This window comes from Quercus suber, unplaced genomic scaffold, assembly GCF_002906115.3.
Source record: "Quercus suber isolate HL8 unplaced genomic scaffold, Cork oak 2.0 scaffold_862, whole genome shotgun sequence".
NCBI lineage: Eukaryota > Viridiplantae > Streptophyta > Magnoliopsida > Fagales > Fagaceae > Quercus > Quercus suber.
In genome coordinates this window covers 156,138-171,890 of record NW_027070292.1, presented here as the reverse complement: position 1 = coordinate 171,890, position 15,753 = coordinate 156,138, and the positions used below count along the sequence as shown (strand labels likewise).

The window sequence follows — 15,753 nt, the reverse complement described above, 5'->3', positions numbered from 1 at the left end:
AAAATCTTATCTTTTAGTCGTTGATTTGATCTCAAAAATAAAATAAGTCGTTGCTTTCAAATTTGAATCTTATTATTAATATTATGGTGGGTATTTCATATTTGTAGGGCTTCAATTTGAATGCCTACTTGCGTGTTTGTGCCTGCTCACCTGTATCCGTGTATGTTTGTTGGAACAAAAGAGAGATATGTTTCATTTATAACAAAATTTAGGTAGTACGAAGATTTAAGAATTACAATTACGAGGTGTTATATAAGTTTCACAATCAAATTTAAAGGGATGTACCAAAAGCCTTGTAATTGAATTGGCACTTTCCTATGTACAAAGTATTTGAGGGTCTAAAGAGGAAATGGTTCAAGCTACGGAGTTAGCAAAATGTTATAATTATTTCTTACAAAAAAAAAAAATTTAAGGGATGTCAATCGATATTTTTTTTGATGTTTTAAATGAAAATATTTAGAGTTTAAACTTTAAATTTCGACACTTATGAAAAAAATAATAATAAAAATAAAACCTTTTTTTTATTTGTGATTACTTTATAAATTTTGTGTCATAAAATTGTAATATTATTAAATACCATTGATAGTATTATTTTTAACAGACCAATTTTATTGGAGAAATTAAATGTACAGCACCTAAAAATCTAATAAATCTAGTTTTGTCCTTTAGTTATCATTGGGTTATTCTTTCTCAAAAAAAAAATATCATTGGGTTATTCAAATCTTTGCTTTTTTGCTTTTTCTAAGGTTTTGTCAGCCAAAAAGATTACGGTAAAGATGAAAGCTCTTCAAGCAACTTTTTAAAAATTAGATCATACTCTCCTTTTGCTGACCTGACCACAATTATTGAACAATTTCTGGCTGAAATCGTGTAAGCATTTGCCTTTACTCAAAAGGTAGGCCATGTGCTTTAGCCTAATGGTCACACTTATTATAAGTTATAACCACCGGTGGATGCCATCGAGTGTGTTTATTATTAGTTATTTTATAATACTCATATATATTATATTGTTTAAAAAATTAATTTCGATTATGTATTATATGTCACAAAAATAATGAAAAAAATTGCAATACAATATATCTATATATAAGTACCCATAATTAGTTAGACTCTAAAAATGCTACTACATTTCTATTGATATATATATATATATATATTTTGTTCTTACATTTGACGTTTTCAATATAAAAATTCTTATTATTTCTTTTTCTTTTTTTAGGAGTATTTTTTTTAAGAAAACACATGAACTTTTGAAAGTTGAACATTTAAGATTTAAGGTTTATAATTTTTAATTTGCAAAACTAAATATACATGTCAAGAGATTAAATATAACAACAATTGAATAGAGAAATATAAAATTACATTATTTAATATCTTAAGTTTAATTTTATATACATGTGAATACCTAGGCCCTTTTGGATATACACCACTGTAAGTTACTTTAAAAAACCTTCTCCCTTCTCCTCGTGTGTGTGTGTTAAAAATACTTGTGAGTACCTCAATCACTTTCAAAGATTAAGCACTTCCCAAATATATAAATAAACACAAATAACACATACAAAAACTCTGTCTTCCCTAAATATAACTTTTAGAAACCCCAAATGTCGCTGAAGCATTGTATCAAGCTTTGACAGTATTATTAAGAGGTTTAGATCATATGCACCTAAAACTCAAGCCAATTTCATACTCTTCTTGATGACACTGATTCTCTCTCTCTCTCTCTCTCTCTCTCTCTCTCTCTCTCTCTCTCTCTCTCTCTCTCTCTCTCTTATTTTGTGAAATTGGAATATATATAATTACATGCATTATAACATGAAAAACTAATGAAATTAAAAACTAAATGAAATACTACTTTATTTCTTCCCCCTTACTAATTTTAAAAACATCCAAACAAGGTGGAGGGGAATCATTTTCCTCTACTCTCCTCCCCACTACTCCCCTCCCCTCTACTCCCCTCTACTCTCCTCCATCTCTAAACTTCCAAACAAGCCATTAGTGAACCCTATTTGACCCAAGTCCGGAGAATTTAGACTTGGAGTAAACTTCCCTGATATCTCGGCCCATAAGAACCTTGAAATCCAAGCCACTCTTATTAGAGTCAAAGCCCAAAACTAACGTGGTTCAAAGGTTTAGCTTGGTTAACCTAGGAATTCCAGTTCTAGATAGTATTTTACTAAATAATTTATTAGAATTTTAGTTCTAGTAAATTCATTACGTATTCCCCCAATTTGTTTTACGAAAGATTACTTCTTCCTCTCTTGGTTTTTTTTTTTTAAAATAATTTTTTTAATTTTTTTTTATGATCATTATAATTTAATTGTTATAATAGGAGAGAGGGAGTTTTGAACCTTGAAGATTTTATTGAAAATAGTAAGAAGTAACAGTTGAGATAAAAAATAATAAAAAATCTTGGCGCAAAATATTACTTTTTTACAACTAATTCTTAATTATTGTTCTGAATTTTAGTATATTTTATGGCTGGAATGTACAAATCAGATTTTTATTGCTAGTATTTTATTGTATGCCTACTAATTGTAAAATCTTCTTAATACGTTCCCTTTTCCCCTTCTTGTTTTTTGTTAAATTTTTAAAATTTGCATCTGGTAGCCTGTACATATATACGTTTCATACATGCCACCTCCTTTCCTAGGTAAAGTATACCTTTTAATTTAATTATGGTAAATAATAAATATTTATATATTTTTAAGTGGGACAGATCCTTTTGCAAAAAGCAAATTACCAACTCATGATTTAAAAAATTACTGGAATAAATGACTACTTAATCTTTGGTCATCCTTTTTTCTCAAAAAAAAAAAAAAAAAAAACTTTGGTCATCCTTGTCTTCTTTATTATTTTTCTTTCTCTTCGATTCCATTGTAAAAGGGAAATCACCCCCTTTAGGAAATTAACGAACGTAATATAGTGTGTATGTATATATATATATATATATATAGCTTAAGTTTGAATGTCCCTTTATTTTTATAACCTACAATAGTCAAGTTACGACAACAACAACAAAGTTTTGAGATCAAGATTTTTGGAATTAGCTATAGATCCTTAACATATTAATTAAAGTTAGTAATATGTATTATTTTCATCCAATCTATTCTAAGTATAGTGGTTAGAAAAGTCCATTTTATTTTCTTTCAAATGCTTGTAGATAGCAAAAAAGGAAGAAAGAAAGAAAGAAAAAAGAAAAAGAAAAAAAAAGTACAGATCAGGTTTCCAGTATATCAAATTATATTACGCCACTAGTTGGAAATCTAGAAAAAAGACTGCAATTACATACATATTGATCATACCTGACCTGGAAGTAAGATCACATTCCTTGAGATGAAGACTTGAAAATCGAAATTCTCACGTTTCCCTTGTGCCACATATGTATATATCCATTTGCAAGATAGAAATCGAGTCAGCAAAACGTTTTTTATTTAGCACAAATGTATTGAATAATACAAGTAATTCTTCTGCTTTGTGATCTTTCGCATAACTTCATAAACTTAATCACTAACATTGGGTTAGATTGATTAAAATATATACTATAGTTCCATATTATCCGCTACATGCATTTAATATTGTTATTAAGATTCTAGAAACATTGCATGTGGTACTTATCTGCAGGGAACAAATTGATCTATGTGAAATCCTATGGTCAATTTCCTAGTCCTCTTCAAACAGTGTCTTCTTAGATCTTCCTTTTGACATTACATCTTTTTGTTCCCTCTCCCTTCATTGGAATTCCCTTATCTGTTTAATTTTCTAACGGTTATTAAAATATAATTCTTGTAGTAGATAATTGATTAGAATGGTCTGTCACTATTTATATGATTGTCCTTAAGGAAAGATACAGAACCTATGATGTCGTTAAGGAAATATACAGAACCCGAATATTACTTTTTAGATTAAATATATGGCTACAATAGTTTTACAATTATATCAATTTTGGATGACAAGACATTTGAGGCTTTTTAGCTTTGCTTCTTTTCCACTAGGATTGTAGGATACTTTGATAAAATGTCTTTGGTATCTGTTCAGAGAAATAAAAAGTGAACTTCAAACAAACCAAGAAAAAAACAAACAAACAAACAAATATCTTCGTCAAACAGTGGTCTTTTATAATTCTTATGGGAACAATATAGTTTGACGTTGCCACTAAAAATGTTCTGCTCACCAAAATTGTGTCTTGTAAATGCAAACTATTGCCAATGTTGTCTAGTAACTTTTGCTTAGACACTGTAGGAGGCAACCGCACGTCTCATACGTTTCCTTAGAGAATTATGTTTTCATTGTTTCTCTTATTTTATTCTGCAGTATGTTCCACATTAATGATAAGTGATATATTATTAAGATATTATTAATTAATTATTGTCTTATATTGACTTGGAGTAAGTGATATATAAATTGATCTATCTTCCTTATTTGCATTTTCAAGACAGAGACCTGTCTTCTGTGTTTAGCTCTACAGACAGTTTTCAGAAAACCATGAATGCATTAGTTGCAACCAACAGAAACTTTAAGCTGGCAGCTCGGCTTTTGGGTTTGGACTCCAAGCTTGAAACAAGCTTACTAATTCCTTTTAGAGAAATCAAGGTGATTGAAGCTCTCTATATATTCTCCCAATACAGTTTTCCTCTGATGTAACATATTTTTCAAAATGCAGTTGCTATGTAGTTAGAAAACATACGAAAAGGATCAAGAGTATTCAAGAAAATTTTCATTTTCATTTATAGTGTGATTTTAGTGTCAACAACCCAGATGGTTTGCTCATTCAACCACTTCATATCTTTTTTAATTAGATGTCAAGATTAACTCCAGTATTCACTTCTTTTCTTTCACTTAGAATTCAAACTTTCTGTTTTTTTTTTCTCAATTAAGTACATATGTCAAGTGGGGATAGGATTTAAAAACGTTCGGTTAGTTATTTCAGCTGCATCCTTCATGCTGATTTTAGAAGCTAGGAAGCATTAAATGCTTAAATTTCCAAGACTCTATAGCCTTATTATTTAATTGTTGTTTCTTAGTTCAGGAAGCCAACGGATAGACCATACAATCATAAATAAACTAATCAAGTCCGCATACATACTGTTCTTATCTTTAAGTACTGCTACACTAATCATGCAGGGAAAGTGTTCATAATTTGATAAATCATTTATTTAGATTCCTCTTTGACTGGTGGGAGTTTGTTATATATCCTTTTGTCATGTTTGGATGACCATGAGGCTGATTTGATTAGATTAAATGTTAATCACTTGCTCAGTTTTCCCACATGTATAACATTTGATTTAGTTTGTTTGACTCTGATTCTTTTCACTGCTTTTGAGCAAAAATTGCAGGTTGAGTGTACCATACCCAAAGACGATGGCACTCTGGCATCTTTTGTTGGGTTCAGGGTTCAGCATGATAATGCTAGAGGCCCCATGAAGGGTGGCATCAGATACCACCCAGAGGTTATTTACATTCTGATGTTTGAAATCTTTTGAAACTAGAATTGTAAGGAGTTTCTTTTCATAGGAATGTCATTATTTTGATTAAACAAAAAACAGTTTTTATGTATTCTTATCATGATTAGTAATTAAGGAATCAAAATATAAATATTCAATAAGGTGACAACAACTTCTCGTTTCTTTTCCTCATTTTAAGTTTTTCCAATATACTGTAAGTTTTTCCAATATGTAGCATTAAGTAGAAATGTCAAAAAAATCCACAGAGAACTTAAATCAATTGTTAAAGTCAAATTTCAGTCCACTTCTGACCGGGAGTTGACGATACTTCTTGCTACTTATTTTCCTATGTTGGATTTCAATTTGAATAATTCTATGGATGATACAGGTTGACCATGATGAAGTAAATGCTTTAGCACAATTGATGACTTGGAAGACAGCAGTAGCTAACATCCCATATGGCGGGGCAAAAGGGGGAATAGGATGTGATCCAGGGGAATTAAGCGTCTCTGAGCTAGAAAGACTTACTAGAGTTTTCACCCAAAAGATACATGATCTTATTGGAATTCACACGGATGTTCCAGCACCTGATATGGGAACAGGTCCACAGGTCATGCAAAAATTCATTAAATCTGTTCTTTTTATTTTTAACAAGTGGGATAATTGTGCGTTAGGCTTGACATTGTAATGAATTTTGACTGATTTTGGCACTTCCATCTGTTTTGGGGTTAAACAGACTATGGCATGGATACTAGATGAGTACTCAAAATTTCATGGCTACTCACCAGCAGTAGTGACAGGAAAACCTACTGTAAGTGTATATATATATATATAGAGAGAGAGAGAGAGAGAGAGAGAGAGAAATCCAACTCTACATCCAATTGTGGCTATATTCTTATAAACTCCTAACTTGCCTGATGACATGAACACAAGTTTCTTCTGTTCAAGGGGAGATTTTGGAGTTTTTCTGGTTATGTTTTTTCAATCCATTCTTAAATATTACCTTCTGAGGTTTTATATAACACATGCACTACAAAAATGATTTTATGTACCATAATAGCTCCCAAGTCCAAGGATAATTATGTGAAATCACTGTGATTTATTCTGTTTCTATAGACTTTAGGTTCAGTACATGATTTAAATGTCCTAAGGCCTTTTTTTTTATATTACCCTTTTGGTCTAAATTAGGACCTTGGTGGATCTCTAGGCAGAGATGCAGCTACTGGACGAGGGGTGCTCTTTGCAACAGAGGCACTTCTAAATGAGCATGGGAAGAGCATCTCTGGACAACGGTTTGTCATACAGGTGCAGCTTCCATTCCATTCTACTATCCTTTATCATTTATGCTGTGGAGTGATGCTCACATTTAAAATTGAACTTCTGTTGTGAATTGTCGTAATTCATGAACAAGGTTCACAACAACAACAATAATCAAGTTTTAATAACCTTTTATAGTAATAAGTAATAAATAACAAAGTGCTGCAAAAACTCAACTGGCACCTCCTCCTCCTTGTAAGTTCTAGGTGGAAGATGAGGTCTTGTGTATAGCTTAAGAATAAAAGATAAAAATAAATACCAAGTACCATCTAGGTTGTTCATATTACAAGAGAATGTATCATAAATAAAATAAACCGTGGAAGGTGGACCGTGGAAGGTGGGGCATATGGTAAAGGGAGGGAAGCTTGATGTGATAAAAAAAAATTTATCAATTCTTTCACAATTTTTTGTTGTCATCTAAGCCATCATCATATATTTCCTTTTAGGGTTTTGGAAATGTGGGATCTTGGGCTGCCCAACTGATTAGTGAGAATGGTGGGAAAATTGTTGCTGTAAGTGACATCACTGGAGCCATAAAGAACAGCAAAGGACTTGATATCCCAAGCCTACTCAACCATGCCAAAAAAAACCGAGGAGTCAAAGGTTTCAAGGGTGCTGATCCAATTGATCCCAATACAATATTGATTGAAGATTGTGACATTCTCATTCCAGCTGCTCTTGGAGGTGTTATCAACAGGTTATTTTCCTACCCATATCTATGTTTCACAGAAGATCTTGTTTCTAATTGATTTTGAACTAAAGTGTAACATTGTTTAAATTGGAGAAGAGAAAAAGATTTCCCTCAACATATATCTACCCAAAATTATCAGCATCCTTATAATTTCCATATCTACTTTGGCTTAATGACTTTTCATCCAGGATGCAGAAAGTTCAACCTTCACTCATTATTTGCCTTTCATAATTGCTATTAGCTTTTTTGGTTGGATATTAATGATGATCATTGCCTAACTTTTGGTAAATGATTGAAGGGACAATGCAAATGAAATTAAAGCCAAATTTATTATTGAAGCAGCTAACCATCCAACTGACCCAGAGGCTGATGAGGTCAGTGCGGTATATGAAATTTAAAAAACTACAAGAACAACAATGAAAAGGAAAACCTTGTAATTCATAGCAATGCCTTGCAGATATTGTCAAAGAAAGGCGTTGTTATCCTTCCAGACATATATGCAAACTCAGGAGGTGTTACTGTTAGTTACTTTGAGTGGGTTCAGGTAGTACTTTTATTTTCCTGTTTTACACTTTATTAGTCCTGGGCAGTTTCCTACTATTATTTAGTATACAGAATTTTTTTCATTATTTGCATGTTCATTCTTAAAGAAAAGAGCATACAGATGCAGCAATTTGTGGAGTTTACTCTACAACCATGAATTAACAAAAACACATTTTTCTCCTTTATTTTAGTCAAACATAAAACTGCCATTGACAAAGATGTTGGGTTGGTTATTGTAGTTATATTTACTGGGTGGATTTAATAATTGCAGAACATCCAAGGATTCATGTGGGACGAGGAGAAAGTGAACAATGAGCTGAAAACTTACATGACTAGAGGTTTCAGAGATGTGAAGGAGATGTGCAAGACCCACAACTGTGATCTTCGTATGGGAGCCTTTACCCTTGGAGTTAATCGGGTTGCAAGGGCTACAGTTCTTAGGGGTTGGGAAGCCTGAGTTAATTGGTTTACTTTTCAAATAAAGGCTCCAATGATTCTCAACCATACTCCTGTTGAGAGCCTTTCGGTATTCCTCTTGAGCGTGTGATTTTACAAAGGGCTTTGTTGTTTACATGCATTCAATAACACTACAGAGTTAAGAGTTTTTTTTTTTTTTTTTACTAGTATAAGTTTTTCGTTCTTCATTTTACTGTCAGCTTAAGGCTGACGGACTGGTCAGAGTAACAGCAACTCTCTCATTTTATAGCAATAAATTCCAAATTTGAGGCAATACCAGGCACAATGACTTACAATTTTTCTAATGGCTATTCCCAATAATTCTAAACAGCTTCTCCGTTAATACTAGAACAATAGAAAAGAATGTAGTGAACCAAAAGGTTTTTTATTTTTGGAGGAAAAAAACAAGAGTATTGGTAGAGAGAAAGTCCAAAGAAAACCATTAAGTCCAATTAAGACGCACTCAAAATATACATAGGTTTCTCTCTAAAAAAAAAGGGTGGCTCATCACTAAATGAATGCATATTATAATTACCAAGGAGCACGGATATAGAAGAGAGTTTAATCTTATGCCACACAATGAAGATATTCTGAACATAATGGATTGCAACAAATGCATGCCAAAACTGGACCACTAATCAAATCCAAGGAACATTGACTAAATGACAATTATAATATTCTTGAACTAAATTGCTTCTAGGTACCAATTGCAATTAGAAAAAGGATTACAAATATTCCAATAACATCCAAAAGCCAATGCTAAAATCAGCATTTCAAATTTTGATTCTTTTTGGCCCAATGCTTCTTAAAATGACAACGCAGACGAGAAGAGCACTAGGAATATTACACATTGGTGTTCTAAAATCTTCCTCTGCCCCTGAAGCCACCAGCACGGCTACCACCTCTAGGAGGACCTCTGCCACCCCTTGGACCACCCCTTCCACGGAAACCTCCTCCTCCACGACCACCACCTCCTCTACCACCACCTCTGCCTCCACGACCACCACCTCCTCTACCACCAGCTTGTGCCTGTCCCCTAAAACATGAAGCCACTATTGTCAGATCTCAACAACATGCACAAAATTAACAAAATCTCACGTGAACCATGCAACAACTCAAAACAGATATCACCAATTGTGTTCAAAAGCATGAGTGTACATTCAAGCGATTTAATATAACTCTCCATTCATCCAGTCGTTGGGGAGGCATTCAAAGTGGTGAGCAATTCATATGTGATGTGATAATCAATTGACATCTTAATAAAGATAATATTAAGAATCAAGTTGCAGGACTGAATACAAGCACTTGTTGCAGCAAATCAAGAATGAATAACTGTGCTATATAATCAACAGCTGCAAGCAATCAAAATCTTCAACAGTAAAAATTGGAGAAAAATGAGTGAAAATATAGTTTGGAGTGAAAATTGCAAGAATAGCAGCCAAGGGCTCATTGTGGGTGAAAGTGTATAACTGGAAATAGTGTATCTGATGCGGGAGACGCAAGAAGATTATTATTTAGTATTATTTATATTTGCAAGTCAATCGTATTTTTATGTTTTAGGTCCTATTACTTTATTGGGCTATTAGTATTTTAATTTAGAAGCAAGGTTATTTTTGTAATAATGCAATTAGGGGTTCTTAGCCAATTAAAACTAGAGTTTAGCAATCTTTTATAAAAAACCTATTGTACCCCTTAAGGAGTTAGTTGATATTTTGATGAATGAAAATAATGGCCGTTTGGTATTTCTTTGGTCTAGTGCTGACTCTAGGTCTACCCTAGGTGTTGACTCCTAGTGGTTTCTCCGCTTGGTGCTGACTTCAAGCAAGGCCTAGGTGCTGACTCTTAGGTCATATCCCTTTATTTTATTGTTGTTTCAATTTTGTTTTGGTTGTCCTGCGTCAGTTTTGGTATCAAAGCAAACACTGATCTATTTGAAGCATCCACGCAGTCAATCTAGAACCAGAAAAATCACCAAAAAAAAAAAACATCACTGTCGTGTTTTCCACCACTAGAAAGTTATCTTTGTCATCTCCTTACTTAGGGTCCGTTTGAATATAGCTGAAAACTGAAAACTAAAAACACTGTAGCAAAATAATTTTTAAATGTGTGAATAGTGCTGTAAGACCCATTTTTAATGAAAAAGTTGCTGTGTTCACTGCTAGTCAAATGTTGTGGCTAAACCAAAAAATAAAAGGCAAAACGCAAACTAGAGGAAATGTGGACGCGCAAACGCACAATCCAAACGCCCTCTTAGTACCAAAAGGCTGTCCTATAGTTGTGCTATCCATTAGAAGACCAAATATTCAAGCCAACCAAAGACTCCAATCCAAAAACCCACAATTAAGTCTCCAAATGCCTTGCAACCACAGACAAAGAAGAGAGAAATAAGAGTGCTGCAATCGTGCCACACTACCACCAACAAGCCACCACGTTCAGATTTGGTTGAATCCTTTCACGATAGTTGCTACGCATTCCGCCACCACCACCACCTCTGTGAGTCGCCGCCTCAACTAGTCCTCACCATCACCTCTGTTCCATGCCGCCATGATTTCAATTTTGCCAATTGTCACGCCACCGTAATCTCATCAGTCTCCATCGATCCGATCTCATGAGGTAACCCACTAGCCTTGTCTAAACCCATTCTTAGTTTTTTTTTTTTTTTTTTTTTTTCAAAACATCAAGCTAGCCCGACCCACTTTTTATAGCCCAAACCATTTCCAAATCGAAACCCATTAAACTACCCAGTCAAAACAACAAATTCCTTGTACACAGTCACTCAATCCCTTGCCCGACCCATTTGTTAACAAGCCCAAAGCCCACATTTTACAACACCAATTTTCTTTCCCAAAAAAAAAAAAAAAAAGGATGACCCAGCCCAGTCCCAGCAACTATTTGAGAGAATAGTCTTAGAAGCCTATCCAACAATCTGTCCAGAGAACATCACAACAACCCAAGTTCTTGTTCCAACTTCCAACTATATGTTGAAGCACTATTTTAGAGAATTATGGTAATATCCGAAGCACCTTATTTTGATGGTTGTAAAACTAATCCACGGGATTTTGTCAACTGGATGAATGGGATGGAGCAATTCTTTGAGCAAACAAATTTTGCAAATAACAAAAAGGTTAGGTATGCAAAGTTGAAGTTAAGTGGTGGAGCACAAACGTTTTAGAGGAATCTTGAATATTTCCGCTATCTAAATTATGAACCAGCCATTAGTGTGTAGGAAGATATGAAAGAAAAGCTTTGTGATGAGTATTTGTCACCATACTTTCGAGTTAAGTATCTACCCCAATCACAGTGTGGTACTTTTCAAGTTGAAGCAAATACGATGAATCCTCATCCCATTTTATGTCCTCAACGCACTTTTGAACAATCTATCAAGGAATTATCTACCAAGGAATTAAATGAATTATCTGTAAAGCTCATGAAAGATGTTCAAGACAGGATTGCTCAGATGAAGCAAATGAAGACTCAAACCGATTCAATTGGTAAACCAAGGATAATTGATCACAATGAACTTATTGCTGCCCCCATAGAAGACAACATTGATGATGATATCTTGGTCGTGGAGAATCCTCAAGCAACACCAAAGCCTAATGTTGACATAGACGTACATGCCTCGACAAGTGTTGCTTTAACATGCGTGCAAGGAAATGAATCTATTGAAGAGCAGCAAGGTGAAGAGATGGTTTCTAGGGAGAGTATTATGTTAGAGGGTGCACAAGATGTGATATTGGAAGCTAATGAATCTGCTTTTGATTAGCCTTCCATGATGCATGAAGACAAACAGTTTGCTAAAGTGGAGAAAGTGGATAACATAGTACTTCCAATGGTTCAAGATAAGATTCAGTTGATTCCACACATTGATTTTGTTGTTTCAGAAGGGTTTGACATGGTGAATGTCAAGAATTTTCTTTTCTCTATGCTCCCTTAGGTGATTCCAGACTTGAAGCAAGTGTTACTTGTCAATATCCTAATCCTTCAACAATTTAGAACTCGAGGTCGAGTTTTCTCCAACCAGAGGAGAATAATGCTAGAGACACAAGAAGATTATTATTTAGTATTATTTATGTTTGTAAGCCAATTGTATTTTTATGTTTTAGGTCCTATTAATTTATTGAGCTATTAGTATTTTAATTTAGAAGCAAAGTTATTTTTGTAATAAGGTAATTAGGGTTTCCTAGCCAATTAGAATTAGGGTTTAACAATCCTTTATAAGCAACCTATTGTACTCCTTGAGAGATAGTTGATATTTTGATGAATGAAAGCAATGGCTGTTTGGTCTTTCTTTGGTCTAGTGCTGACTCCAGGTCTACCCTAGGTGCTAACTCCTAGTTGTTTCCCCGCTTGCTGCTGACTCCAAGCAAGGCCTAGGTGCTAACTCCTAGGTCATATTTCTTTATTTTATTGTTGTTTCAACTTTATTCTGGTTGTCCTGTGTCAGTATCCTAACCAACAAAAGCATACAAAATGCTTGTGCCATACACATATCCCCAATTGGACAAAGGTACAGTTCCAACACTAGTGACACATCAGACAACAATTGAAATACACACTAATGCATTATCAACACCATAGTGGCCCAGCAAACATCTGTATATTTTTTCTTCCTAAATATTTTTAGTGTAAAGAGTATTGCTACAATTGATGGATATTTCAAAGGTTAAAAAATAGGATAGTAAGCATTTAACACTAAACCCTCATCTGCTATGCTAAGCTAAATGGAGAGAGAGAGGAGACTGAGGTTGAGGTGGAGGATAAACAAAATAATGTCATTAATACATGCTAAAATCACGAGAAGTTGTAGGTTAACTATCTAAGAAATGATTTAATATTGTCAATCATGTCTATCCCAACTTCCAAGCCAAATGTTGTTTGTTTATTGGTAGGTTACATGTCGAACCCATGACTTCACTCTCTAGCCTAATCTTACAAGGGAAGGAGGTGACATTTTAGCTAGAGCTCATTGGCAGCTTCCAAGCCCAATATTATTTTAAAATCATTGGAAGTTCCTCTTTATGACATGTTAGATACCATCAATAACTTTCATGGAAAATGCAGTAGATAGGTGGACCCAGTTTCAACAAGTGTATAACAAGCATCCAGTACAATAGCATATATCTAAAAAGTAAATGGTATGAAGGTGTGAAGCCCATGGTACGGATAGTAGGATGTCTTAAAGGTGTCATGGAACAAACAATTATATAAAGCATACATAATAACCAGAAAAATCCTATCACTTATTTAATCTTTCAAAATTAGATGCAAAAATGAGTCCCTTTGCTGGCAAATCCCAAGATATAACGAGCTCATTGTGTAAGCATTTACATGCCAAACAAACCACCATCACTGGCAAAACAAGAAGTAGTAGTCAAGCTTTTAAAAGAGCAACTCAAGAGGCATATCTATTGCTTGAAACTCAAAAAGTGTATAAAATGATACTAGCGTATAAATGATAGACTCATTTAATGAAACTGTAGCACTTAGGCTAGTTTTGCTTTAATGGGAAAATCTAATATAGCATTGCATCAAATCAACTGACCAGACATAACCCTCTGAACATTGACCAGTGTCTTCCTACAAGCTTACATTAAAGCCCAGGCCCTAGCATCTTCCTTCTAAGGTGCCATATGTAAAAAATCAAAATAGACTCATCCCTTTCTTACATATGCTCAGTACAAAGCCTGGTTTCAAATTGCAATGCCTTCATGGCCACCCAACCCCCACCCCCTAAAATAACAAGATTTTAAAAAACATAAAACAAAAAACGCTCACTTTGAGTGTTTATACTTTTTAATGTGAGGTCAATCTTTCATTTTTGCACTTCTAGTGGGATCATATACTAAGTTTCTTCAGTACACACACACACACTATCAATGATATTCTGAATTGGACAATAGGCTTGTGGACATTCTTATGTAAGACTTACTTCATATCTCTAAGAAAAAAAAAGTAGTACATTTCTTACACAAAAGTTTTTTTTTTTTTAATAACCAACAAATCCAAGCTATGAAAAACACAATTGTCATCCGCTGTCAGTCTCACAACCAATATATGCAATTTTCATAAAAGAAAGTGGGCAAGTATAAGAACATACTTAGGCTGTGTGAGAAATCTTGAAAGAGGCAAAAGCTTAGCAGGGTCAATGTAGAATTTATCCCCAGCAGCATATGAAGTTGCCACAATGCCTTCCATCATCTTAATTGAAAATAACTGTCAAAACCATACCACATGTCAAAAACAAACACAAAAAAAGCAACTTCCCCAAATGAAGAGAAGAAGAACAGAACTGACAGATTCATTGATGGGGCCAAAGATTTCATCAACTTTGCCAATCTGGGTCTTGTTGTGCAGATATATTGGAGCATTGAAAAAGGGTATCTTCTCATTTGTGAGCTTTGTCACTGCATCGCCCTCACATGCATGAACAAATGACGAGACCTCTGCACACGCACAAAAAAAAAAAAAAAAAAAAAAAAATGTTGGGTAGAAAAAATTTTAATATTTTTTGTGTGAAGAGAAAAAGAGTAGGGAGGAAAGAAATAGAGAAAATACTTTTTTATTATTTTATTAGGTAGTTTATATTATTTTAGTTGGATTGAAAAAATAAAAGAAATGAGATGTAGGGTGAGTTTTAAAATGAATTGGTAAAATAGATAAAATAGTGTTTGATGATACAATTTTTTTTTTTTTTTTTTTTTTTCCTAATGATATTGTAGGTAGGATGGAAAAAATTTTGGATTTACAAGCTCGGATGGAACATAATTTTAAGGATTTAAGAGGTAAAATAGCAACGGGAGAATTTTTACGCCCAATGCTCAGCTCATAAAAATTTTGGTACGGACCGTGTCAAATGAGGAGTAATTGTTGGTGATGGGTTTCATTTGGGAGGTGGGGGTTAGTTGAGTCATTTCAAATAGTACATTTAACCCCCTCATTCTCTCCATATACTCCAAAGTCCCCATTCGCGAGACTGCGCCTCTCCCTCTATCGTATATAACTCAGAAGCCACACTCACTACTCACTCTCTCTGCTTAATCACTGAACCATGAGACCACCGAGAGGCGGGGGCCGTGGGCGCGGTGGCGGTGGTTTTAGAGGTGGCCGAGACGGAGGTCGCGGCGGCGGTTTTAGAGGTGGCCGTTTTGGTGGTCGTGGTGGAGGCGGTGGCTTTCGCGACGAGGGCCCACCTTCCGAAGTCGTAGGTCTGTTTGGTTTCATGGTTATGGTTTGTGTTTTGTTGAAATAATGAAGCTTTAGGAGAAAATAACGTAATGGTTTTTTTTTTTTTTTTTTTTTTTG

At 34.3% G+C, this 15,753-nt stretch overlaps 2 protein-coding genes across 2 annotated transcripts; one reads left to right on the top strand and one right to left on the bottom strand.

Moving 5' to 3' along the window:
* Positions 1 to 4,405: 4,405 nt before the first annotated feature.
* LOC112003281 (glutamate dehydrogenase 1) lies at positions 4,406 to 8,722 on the top strand. The gene is made up of 9 exons (XM_024035495.2): positions 4,406 to 4,590; positions 5,334 to 5,447; positions 5,830 to 6,051; positions 6,178 to 6,252; positions 6,630 to 6,746; positions 7,205 to 7,455; positions 7,748 to 7,823; positions 7,907 to 7,993; positions 8,264 to 8,722. Exons 1-9 carry the CDS (start codon positions 4,483 to 4,485, stop codon positions 8,447 to 8,449), a joined length of 1,236 nt encoding a protein of 411 aa, XP_023891263.1. The 5' UTR covers positions 4,406 to 4,482; the 3' UTR covers positions 8,450 to 8,722.
* A 312-nt stretch (positions 8,723 to 9,034) lies between these two features.
* LOC112003372 (putative H/ACA ribonucleoprotein complex subunit 1-like protein 1) lies at positions 9,035 to 14,894 on the bottom strand (the record flags this gene model as incomplete). The annotated part of the gene is given in 3 exon segments (XM_065767916.1): positions 9,035 to 9,484; positions 14,549 to 14,664; positions 14,746 to 14,894. Coding segments are annotated over 3 exon segments (443 nt in total), but the record flags the coding sequence as incomplete, so codon positions are not given.
* Positions 14,895 to 15,753: the final 859 nt, after the last annotated feature.

Bases quoted from the DNA above. Each gene is read 5' to 3' on its own strand.
- LOC112003281 (XM_024035495.2), top strand. From the start codon at position 4,483: ATGAATGCATTAGTTGCAACCAACAGAAACTTTAAGCTGGCAGCTCGG. The intron at 6,052-6,177 runs GTCATGCAAAAA...GGGGTTAAACAG, and splicing joins ATATGGGAACAGGTCCACAG to ACTATGGCATGGATACTAGA. The intron at 7,994-8,263 runs GTAGTACTTTTA...TAATAATTGCAG, and splicing joins GTTACTTTGAGTGGGTTCAG to AACATCCAAGGATTCATGTG.